Genomic DNA, 11,366 nt, shown 5'->3' with positions numbered 1-11,366 from the left:
CTTTCCTATAAAGAGAAAGATAGCATTATCGTAAAACGAAAGAGGAAAAGAAGCATAGGAAGTGATTTTGTAAAGCCTAATTGTAGTAGTTATTGATCATATGGAGTATGGCTTCCTCATAAATTATTCTCTCTTGTTTGCCAAAATCATCAATTAGGCAAAAATCCTTTGCAATTTCTTGGGCATTGTAGGTACTAACATTACCTAGCACCCATTGCTACAATTTTGCAAACGTCATACAATCTTTTTCCCAAAGACAACAAGGGTTAATTGGAGGTATTGTCCACATACAGAATATGACAATTACATCACGTTGGAAAAGTTTTTGCATTTTGAAACTTTTATATTAGGTCCATGTGCCATGGGCATGCACATTGACATATGCCTTTGGAAAAGGCAAATTTAATATCCTAGGGATGAGTCCTTGCCTCATCTCTTCCTAAAGTTAGATGCCCTACATGAAATGGCTTGATTTGATTGCAATTTTCCACACAACAATAGAGGCCTAATTTTTTTATCACATAAAAGACTTCCAAATATATTAAAACATTTTGAAACTTACTATGTTCTATACATCTACATCGTTAGATCCTTCCTTATCAATATTGATGGAGATTTTTATCTCATAAACATTCATGGTTGAAGGGTTAGCGAAGAATATGCTTCTTGCAAGTAGGATCTCTTTGCTTCTAACTATGTTCTCTGGTCCAAATGGAAATTGTGCAAGTGGATTAAGTATGGAATATATATTTGAAAATGAAGTGATTTTCTCAAGATAATGTAACATGCATACGCTTAGAAATAATGAAGGTGATACATTTGGTTCTAACATTCATAGAATTTCTCAAGATGTAGTATTACATTCTTGACTAGATTTTACATGCAATTTGTAGGAGGTGTGAGTAAGAAAGTCTTTTTTTCATAAATATAATGGGCCTATATTTCAAGTGTAGCAAATTGTTTTTTAAGGGTATGATGTTCAAGATGTCAATTTTACTACACAATACTAGATTTAATCCCAACATTTTGAAAGTGTGCAACATGTTTCTTGCATGTGTTAATCAGTATTTGCTTGTGGTTTATATAATTTCAAGCATATAGAAATATGGATAGATACAAGCCATTTGTGCCAAACTATTCTACTCCTCAAGGGAAGGTATGAAGAATAGAAGCCACCTTTTAGTGCTCCAACTCCACAATGATTTCTATATTTTTCATTGTCATTTGACATCCATTGCTTGAAATAAAATTACACCTTTTCTCTTCATTGCTTCAAGTCTACTTACAAAGCAATTCTCTCGTTGTTTCTATTCACACTCTTGTGGTCCTCATCGCTCACTCTTTGTATTCTTCAATTATGATGTTTTGAAGCCTTTAAAAATTCCCTTTAATCTTCAAATGTCGTCTCATTAAAAAATGTAATAGGTTTATATGATGAATTGTTGATGGTGTCTATAGTTTTGTGATTGCAATGGTCATGGAAAATACCACACATACAACTTGTAGAATACCTTAAATTAGATCATATACTTAGTTTACTTATTCACAGTAAGATGATGCATTCAAGGGCTTGGTGCATTTACCATCAAACCTACATATCATATCAAAGCTAGGTTTATTTACTTGATTATTTAAATTAGTCCATAATCTTCGACAAACAATCTAAATAATGATGACCCTAAAATCAAAAATTTAGGCAAGGAGCTATAAAATACTGCCTTTACAAACAAGTTACAACTATGATGCCATAAGCTATATATGTTGTTTCTTCCCCATTTACAATATAGTCTTCCAAAAATTCAAGAAATGCCTAATTTCTGCTTTGCCAAAATCTCATCCTTGCTAAGGCTACCCTAAGGGCAGACCAAAAACACAAATGCAATAGTCTCAAGCTAGCTCTAAAGCTTGCTTCTTCATATATAAAAATATATTTTCAAGAATTCAAGAAGGGGAATTTATGTTTCCTCCAACCCATAAGTCTTTGAGAACAAGACACCATAAGTGTCACCTATAGCAAACTACAAAGCTAGCCTATACTAACACAAGATTACAAGTTGCATCAATGTTCCATGCTTGTCAATCAAAACTATTTTACAAGTTGATGCAAGTTAAATACTGATGATCAATGTCCTAAAGTAAAGATTCAAGACGAGCCCTCTAATCCCCAACAAAAGATCAAAGACAAAAGATCAAAGACAGGACAATAGCAAAAAGTGGTGAAGTGATCATGAGAAAACCCTTAAAAGGAAATTGAGATAGAGGTTTGAACAAGCATAGAGGATCAACGTGCAAGAAAATGTGAAGGTCAACAGCTTCTCTTCTCATGGAAAGAATAAAAGATTGAACAAAAAAATGTGGAGAGCATCAACGTGCAAGGAAATATTAACTATCACATGCAGAGCTTTAAAAAACACTGAAATTGGAACTGTAAAGGTGGCAAAATTTCAAGAAATACAGAGGTTCGAACAAGCATAGAGGATCAACGTGCAAGAAAATGCGAAGGTCAACAGCTTCTCTTCTCATGGAAAGAATAAAAGATTGAACAAAAAAATGTGGAGAGCATCAACATGCAAGGATATAGGATCGCTTGAGAGAGAGAGTGTACGGATAGCAAAACGTAGCACAAGCCTTAGCTGTCACATTAAACTTGGATTAGATAATCAAAAAACAAATGAGTACAAGGTACAAGTACCTAGACCTAGGACTAAGTGTCCTAGGTGTCACATAGGACTAAGTGTCCTATGTGGCCTAAAAGACACTAACACTATAACTGTCTTTATTTATGCCTACAAGGCACATACCATGATCTATAGGGCATCACTAGAACCACTAGAGGATGGCCTACAAACCCCCCTCCATGGGATGGGCTGAAGTACTCTGGAAACGTCTTAGAATGCCTGGTATTTTCTAGTCATGGTGGCACATGTTCATCCAAAAGGATATAGCCACCTATGAATGTACAAGGGATGTCAGATCATGTAACAAAGGGAACCAAGTGTAAAGCCTGTCGAAAGACTTCGAACTTAGGATGAGGAAGTGCCTTTGTAAACATATCTGCTATGTTGTCCTTTGTGGGAAGATAGGACAACTCTACGTCTCCTACTGACAACCGCTCCCGAGTGAACTTCAATATGCTTGGTACGTGCATGAAACACTGGGTTACAAGCAATGGCCAAAGCACCCTGGTTGTCAATGTAGACAATAGTGGAGGATGTCTGCCGAATACCAAGATCTGTAAGTAACTGTCGAAGCCAAACACACTCTACTATAGCGGTGAAAGCTACCCTATACTCAGCCTCACAGCTAGACGTGGCAACTGTTGGTTGCTTCTTGTTGAGCCAAGAGATACATGAATTGCCAAGCAAAAAACAATTGCTAGTATGTGACACTCTGGTGTCAAAACATCCTGCCCAGTCACTATCCGTGTAAGCATGCATGGTAAGTGAACCCTGATCACCATAGAAGAGGGCTGAATCCTGAGTGCTTCTGAGATATCTGAAGACTCTCTTCACTACCTGCCAATGCTGTGAATTGGGCATGTGCATGAATCTGTTCAGCTGAGATACTACATACTGCAAGTCAGGTCTGGTGTGACATAAATAAATAAGGCATCCAATAGCCTGCTGATAAAGAGTGATATTGCATGGTGGGCTCCCATCATGAGTTGAGAATTTGAAGCTAGGGTCTGCTGGAGTAGAGATTGGCTTGCAATCCTCAAACTGAAAACGATCAAGGAGCTGTCCAATACACTTGGACTGAGACATCATGATACCCCCCTCAACATGAGCAAACTGAATGCCAAAATAATAATGGAGCCATCCCATGTCCGACATGTCAAAAATCTGCTGCAAATCAGCCTTGAAAGTTGCAATTTGCTGAGTATCTGGGCCCGTGATGAGCATATCATCCACATATAAAATCAACACTAAAAAATCAGATCCTCTCCCACGGACATAAAGAGTGGGTTTTGTGGGACTATTCTGAAAGCCAAGGGACAGTAAGTGTGCATGAATTTTGGCATACCATGCCCTGGGTGACTGCTTCAAACCATAAAGGGCTTTTCTAAGCTGGCATACCTTATTTTTAGAATTAACAACCTCAAAGCCAAGAGGTTGTGTGACATAGACTTCTTCTTGCAGATCCCCATGAAGAAAAGCAGTTTTGATGTCAAGCTGGTGCACTTGCCAATGATGATGGGCTGCAATGGCAATGACACATCTAATGGTAGTAATCCTGGATGTGGGAGCAAATGTCTCTTCAAAGTCAATGCCTTGTTGTTGGGCATACCCTTTTGCAACAAGACGGTCGATCTATGCTGCCATCAGATTTCCTTTTTAATTTGGAGACCCACGTGTTCCAATGGCATGCTTGCCGAGAGGGAGATCTACTAATTTCCATGTGTCATTTTTGGCAATAGATTGTAACTCAGCTCTCATTGCATCCATCCACTCTTTGCTATCAAAAGCATCTTTATGGCACAGAGGTTCTCAAGAAAGTGACCATGCTGTCTATTCCCTGATCTTGTCTGGGCAGCAAAGGGCTAATCTTGTTTGCTATCCCTCAATGTATCAAGAAGCCATCTGGGAACTTGCCTTTGCTGTCTATTGACAGCTCTTTCTTCAATGACTGCATCATGAATAGTGAGATCATTTTGTGCCGAAAGAGAAACTTGCAAATCAGCATGAGGGTGTGGCTGATTATTGCTTAGTGGAGGGCCTGCAGGAGGCTCATGTTACTGGTCAAAATCCTCTTCCGATGATGTAGAGGTAACCAAGATTCAAAGGCATCAAACATGTCAACATCTGGCTTTGCTTTGCAGTCCACAAGAGGGGAAGCTAAATGTTTAGCAAAGATTACATCTCTACTGACAATAATCTTCCCAGTATTTGGTTGATATAACCGATACCCTCTGCTCTCCTGGCTGTAACCAATAAATATGCATTTGATTGCCTTGTCATCAAGCTTATGTCTCCGCTGAGATGGTACATGAACATATGCAAGAGACCCAAAAACTCTCATGTGTGAAAGTGAAGGCTTCCTGCCTTTCCATGCTTCATAAGGTGTAACAGTCTTCAATGCTCGTGTAGGTGATCTATTTAGCACATAGTTGGCACACATTACTGCATCAAGCCAAAATTTATTGGGCAAAGACTTGGCCTTAAGCATGCATCTGGCCATCTCCATTGTGGACCTGTTTTTCCTTTCAGAAACAGGATTTTGCTGAGGAGTGTAAGGAGTAGTGCATGAGTGAATAATGCCCCGTGAAGACAGAAATGCATCAAACTCCTTTGACATATACTCTGCCCCCCTATCTGTGTTGAGGGTGACAAGCTTGCATCCTGATTCATTCTCAACCATATTCAGCCATCTCTGAAAGCATAAGAAACTTTAGATTTGGCTTTTAAAGGATATACCCAGCAATATCTTATGAAATGATCAATGAGAGTCATGAAATACTTATACCCCCCAATGGCATTTGTCCTCATTGGGCCATAGACATCACTGTGTACTAGCTACAATTTCCTTTGTGAGAGTTTTGGACAATTCTTTTGAAAAGGAAACCGATGCATCTTACCCAAAAGACAACCCTCACACACATGTTTGGAAACTGTGTGAGTTTGAGGTACATCATTTGCCATCTGCTGTGAATGTAGCTTTGCAAGAGCTCTATAATTGAGATGACCCATTATCTCATGCCAAAGATGAGTTTCAGCAAGCTATGAATCTGAAATTGCAAATGCTTCAATAAAAAGTGCAGCTGAGTGATGATCAAGGTGATAAAGCCCCTTTTGTAAAGTGCTAGTGAGAACTATGGCATTGTCATCACGAAGATCATAAACTAGGCATCTGTAGCCATCAAAAATAACTCTGAAACTTGAAGTGGCAATTGCTGAAATTGAAATCAAGTTGACTTCAATTCCAGGCACAAAAAGAACATTTGTCATAGTAACAAGATGGCTTGAAATGGATGTGAGCTGCACATCTCCAATTCCTTTAACAGCATATGAAGCATTATTAGCACATGTGACAGTCCCCGCTCGAGGTGCATCAGCTAAAAAATGAAACAACTGTCTACAAGATGTGACATGCTTGGAAGCACCACTATCAAAGTACCAGGACTGAGCATCATTAGCAGTAAAGAATGCATCAGCTTTGGAGGGATCAAATGAGCAATGGACAGCCCATGCCCAATCATCCTGAAGAGCATGTGCATGTGAAGCATCTTCTGGCTCATGGGATTCAATAGCATGTGAGGCATTAATTGTTAATCCTACTTTCTTTTTCTCCGAAGCAATGCGCTTCTTGCATTCTGAAATGTCATGTCCAAGCTTGCGACAATAGTTGCATCTTTTCTTCTTTGACTTATCTGTTGTATTTTTAGATGCATGGGAGGGATTGCAGCTGCTATGCGCAGATTTTGGCTTGCCCATAGGCTTGGAAGCCTTGCCTCTTCCTGTCTGCTGTGAAGCAAATGCATGATCAGGAATAATGGCTTGTCTATTAGCTCTACTTTGCTCTTCCTGCAAAAGCAAAGTCACTAGCTGATCAAAAGAATAGTGATCTGGATTACTCATGGCCACTTATCGAAGGGTTGTAGCAAACCCTTGATATGTATCTGGCAGTCCATTCAATGTGGTACTGACAAGCTGTGAATTTGGCACTGCCTCATCAATGTTGGCAAGCTGTTCCATGAGGTCCTTGACCTTTGTCAGGTATGCATCCATAGACTCACCTTCATTCATACTGACTTCCTGTAATTGCCTTCTCAAATATGCAACACGAGCTTCATTGCGAATCTGATAGAGAGAAGCCAATTTATTCCAAGCATCCTTTGCTGTCCTGCAAGACCGGATGTGTGGAATAATGATTCTCTTGCATGATAAAGCAATGCATGAATGTGCATTTGCATCTCTTGCATCCCATCTTGACTATTCTTGAGTTGGAAGAGCAGCAGCAGGAGTGCTAGAGGAAGAGGCATCAGTAGTAGTACCCCTTGCAGAAGGACAGTAGAGGCAACCACTGCAGCATTGGCTGGCCTCAAATCAGCCCCATAAACAACATTCCACAAATGCTTTACAACAAGAATATGTTTCATGAGATAAGACCACATTGGATAGTTGGTGCCATCCAACTTATCTTCACGAAGAACTTCAAATAAATCTTGATTGTTCCTAGCCATAGCAAATGTGATACCCTGAAAAAGACCTAAAAATCCAAAAGCCTCAAGGCTATCACTGCAAGAAGCTGACTGTCCAAAAATGACAGCAAATATCTGCAAATTTTCGACCCAAATCAAAGGGCAAATACAAATCTGACCCAAATGTGACTGTAGCAGGCAATGTTCACTGCAAAAACAACAAATCTGACAAAAGCCCCAAATTTTGCTGAAATTTTTGCAAATGTGACCCAATGTATGCAAATCTGATTCAATATCCTGCAAAAGTGACTCAATGTCCTGCAATCTGACCCAATGTACTGCAAACAACAAGAGATTGCAGACCAAATCCCGAAGCCCCAATGTTCTTGTAGGAATTTGCAACCAAAGAAGCTGAAATGAACTGAAAGCCCCAACAAATACCAATGTCCAAAATGTAACCTTGCACGTGCAACCACCTATACGAGGACCTTGAAAGATGTACTAGATGTACGAACAAGTACATTATACAGTAACTGTACGGATCAAGTACAGATTAAGTGCACCATACCATGTACGATTGAAGTACAAAAAGCTGGTGTAGATACAATGGTACATTGGTACAAAAACTGTACAAAACAATACATTCCCACATGCATGTACGGTTTACAGTACGAACAAGTATGCAAGGCAAGTACGGAGTTGTACTACAAGTACGATGACAGGTACGAATCTGTACAAATGCAAGTGCGATACTTATACGAAAATGTACTGACGAGTACGACGATGCAAGTTTACTTCTGTACGACTGCTCAGGTACGTTGTACGAAACTCAAGCAGCATGTATGACGCAAGTACGTACGAACTGTACGAGACCTTCCGTATGCTTGTACGGAAGATGTACGACGCAATAAGGCCTGTGTGAAAGTCCGTACGGAAGGTGATGCAAGGAGTCTAGGGGCAAGAATTCAAGTCAAAACCAGCTCCGATACCACTGTAGGATCGCGAGAGAGAGAGAGAGAGAGTACAGATAGCAACACGTAGCACAAGCCTTAGCCGTCATGTTAAACTTGGATTAGATAATCAAAAAACAAAGGAGTACAAGGTACAAGTACCTAGACCTAGGACTAAGTGTCCTAGGTGTCACATAGGACTAAGTGTCCTATGTGGCCTAAAAGACACTAACACTATAAGAATCTTTATTTATGCCTACAAGGCACATACCATGGCCTATAGGGCATCACTAGAACCACCAGAGGATGGCCTACAAAGGAAATATTGACTGTCACATGCAGAGCTTTAAAAAACGCTGAAATTGGAACTGTCGAGGTTGGCAAAAATTCAAGAAGTACTAAACCTGTTGTATAAAAATGTTGTATAAAAAGTAGATGCAGAGAGTTTAATGTTCGCATTGGAGACACAAATGTGACCTACTCAAAACTAAGAAAATACCAATCAACCTTTAATTAAGAAGGGCAAAACGGCAAAGACCCTCAAACCAATCAATCAGCTATAAATGAAAATAGTGTCGAGGAGGTACAAGTCAAGAAGTACTAAGCTTATATGAACAGAGTACATGCAGAAGTTTCACATTGGAAATATAAATGCCACTAACTGAAACTCAGAAAATGCTAATCAGCCACTAATTAAGAAGGGCAAAATGGCAAAGATCCTCATCGTAGATGAGAAGCATTTTGCAAACCAATAAATCAGCTATAATGACAATTGTACTGCATAATTGCTATGAGACCGATGAGGTAGAGGGGAATGATCACTGCGAAAACATTCCTGGGAGGAGATTTCTAGGAATTTGTGAGGGCCTTGAGGAGATTCCTGGATATTTTTGAGCAGGCCATCAAATCTGAAAGATCTAAGGCTAAGGTTGAATAATCAAATTCAAAGGTCTCTAGCCTAATTCGACAGTAAAGCATGTCTGCATCATCGTGCCAACATATTCCAAGAGTCATTCTCAAGAGCACGTATAGACAGTTCCCGTCATCTTCATTTGAGGGTGTGTTATAAAACATAGAAAAGTAGAACAGATCTCTGCATATCCTCTTCATCACACACTCGTGAGAGCAAACAAGACAAAACAAGCTTCTTGCACACACGGTGAAATGACATCGGAAAAGCAGCAAGGCTCGAACATAAAAAAGAGATACCAAGAAAGACCTGTTTGCCTTATATTTCTTCAAATGTAAGAGGCATCAGGGCACTGGGTTCAACCCCAAAGTCAGCCCTATCTAAAGGACAACGGAAACAAGAAAAAAAAAACATGTGCTTCGTCTGTCTCTTCCTTAACAGGAATTGTTTGAAAGATGAGGATTGTATCTTTGATTTTCTGACTGTAGCCTACACCCTATGAAGCAGAAATGTACAACGTTGTTATGTCTGACACGGGGTTATTATGTACATCCCTTGACAATTTATTTTGAAGGCATAATCCTTTCAGATGGATTGTGCCCAGTTAGCCTCACTGCCTACTCTATGCATGCTTTCTTGCTTGGTCAAATCCTTGTTGCCCATGTCTACTTTGAAGCCAGCCCCTAATGCCTGACCCTGGCTATCAACTCGAGGTACAGGCCTGAGCTTCTGAAGCGGATGCTCGTAGCTTTGGAGACCCATGTTACTCGAGAAATAACAGCCTGGAAAAAATGGCCAGCTTCTGTGCTCAGAGGCAAACTTGGAACATGCATACTACACAAAAACATTGAAGGAAGGGGAAAACAAAGGGCCAGCAAAATGCGCCTACCGGGTGGGAAAGGTGCAAAGGATTTCCCACACCCCGACTTGAGAACATCTGGAGTGTCACTGAAGGCGAGAGATCCATCTGCTGCCGTACCCCAGTAAAACGGAACTTTGCCATCGGAGTCCTGAAAAAAAGATAGAAAGTCATGAATCTCCCGGCTGAGCAAGAAAATGAAGCGAACAAAGCGAGCGCCAAGACAGAGAAAAACAATGTAACTCTCACCAGAGCCACGAAGACATTACGATTGCTGGTGTCGTACAGAACAAAAACAAACTGTCCGCTAAGATCACTGACAACTTTGTCAGCCGGAAAGGGGCCACGATCACGCAGGGTCCTGTACGCCTCAATGACCAGAGTTACCTCGGTCACATTCTTGGCGAGTCCGTATTCTTGTCTCAACACAGGCAAATTCTGCAAGTTCCCTTGAAAAAGGCAGAAAATGCCATCTATAGCGGCGAAAGACCTGTAAAATCAAACGCGGCAGAGGCAAATGTAGACATTCTTTGCTAGTCTGCAAGAATCAAAAGCGAGAAAACTCGTCTTGCCAGGTTACCTTGGTGTGAGCAAGCCCTGCTTGTGATGAGTGTACGCCATTCCACCGACATCGTTCAGCATAACGTGGACGGCATTCGGCATCTCAGCGACGAACGAATTGAGGATTTCCACCCCGGATGTCCTGCTGTCGACTTTGCTGCTGGGGCTGCAAAGCTCCTGTGGTGCGTTAGCCACGGTGCTCCCGAAAACGGCCAACATTTTGAAGAATCTGCAATTCCAACAGTGCAAAAAGCAAGGTTATCGGATCTCGAGAAAATGGAAGTCGAGAGCAAGCGATGCAAAGGAAAAAGGCCTGAAAAAGGCTGAAAAACAACGACGGAGACGAATCTGGGAGAGAAGATCGATGTGCTGCAAAGCAAGATGGACTGGAGATCGATTGAAATGGATCTAGAGGAGGAGAAAAACGATGAAAAAACAGAGTTGGACAGGCGAACTAACCTGGAGAGATGAAATTGAAGCGAGAAACGATTTCTGAAACAGGGAGAAAGAGATCAAAACAAAAACAGAGATGAAGAAGAAAAAGATTGTGCCAAACAAAAACCGAAAGAAAAGGAAGCGACTGATCAACGGTGCTTTTTAAGGTCATCTGGATGGATTTGCACGCTGACGTGTCCTTTCCCAAACTTTTTTCCTTTAATTCTTAGCTTAAAAAAATCTCGAATCATCAGAAAATATATATTCACTAGTGCCCGCCCATGCCACAGAAGGCTCTTACACACCGCCCGCCCATGCCACAGAAGGCTTCAGTACTCTGTGTGTGTGTGTGTGTGGGGACACATGGTGCCCAATACAGGGTCAAGAAATGATAATAAATCATTCAAACAGAATGATTTAAACAAGCAAAATGATAATAAATCATTCAAAAGGCCTCCCCGAGAGAGAGAGAGAGAGAGAGAGAGAGAGATGGAGCCTTAGGAAGAACATAGC

The 11,366-nt window shown here is 40.7% G+C and overlaps 1 protein-coding gene across 1 annotated transcript; it reads right to left on the bottom strand.

Annotated features, from left to right (window-relative positions):
• Nucleotides 1–9,292: 9,292 nt before the first annotated feature.
• Nucleotides 9,293–11,018, bottom strand: LOC147887499 (stem-specific protein TSJT1-like). The gene is made up of 5 exons (XM_087394167.1): nucleotides 10,878–11,018; nucleotides 10,438–10,647; nucleotides 10,107–10,347; nucleotides 9,888–10,008; nucleotides 9,293–9,780 (listed from the first exon to the last, which is right to left on the bottom strand). The coding sequence occupies exons 2-5, from the start codon at nucleotides 10,635–10,637 to the stop codon at nucleotides 9,584–9,586; spliced, it is 759 nt and encodes a 252-aa protein (XP_087250293.1). The 5' UTR covers nucleotides 10,638–10,647; nucleotides 10,878–11,018; the 3' UTR covers nucleotides 9,293–9,583.
• Nucleotides 11,019–11,366: the final 348 nt, after the last annotated feature.

This window comes from Dipteris shenzhenensis, chromosome 23 (genome assembly GCF_047967505.1).
Source record: "Dipteris shenzhenensis isolate YYH24624 ecotype China chromosome 23, Dip_SZ_1.0, whole genome shotgun sequence".
NCBI classification, from domain to species: domain Eukaryota; kingdom Viridiplantae; phylum Streptophyta; class Polypodiopsida; order Gleicheniales; family Dipteridaceae; genus Dipteris; species Dipteris shenzhenensis.
The sequence above is the reverse complement of the archived record's forward strand: the minus strand, read 5'-3'. Positions and strand labels throughout refer to the sequence as shown.

Coding starts and splice junctions, on each gene's coding strand:
- LOC147887499 (XM_087394167.1), bottom strand. CDS start 10,637: ATGTTGGCCGTTTTCGGGAGCACCGTGGCTAACGCACCACAGGAGCTT. Junction 10,009..10,106: donor GTAATGTCTTCGTGGCTCTG/GTGAGAGTTACA, acceptor TCTTTTTTTCAG/GACTCCGATGGCAAAGTTCC. Junction 9,781..9,887: donor CTTTGCACCTTTCCCACCCG/GTAGGCGCATTT, acceptor CATTTTTTCCAG/GCTGTTATTTCTCGAGTAAC.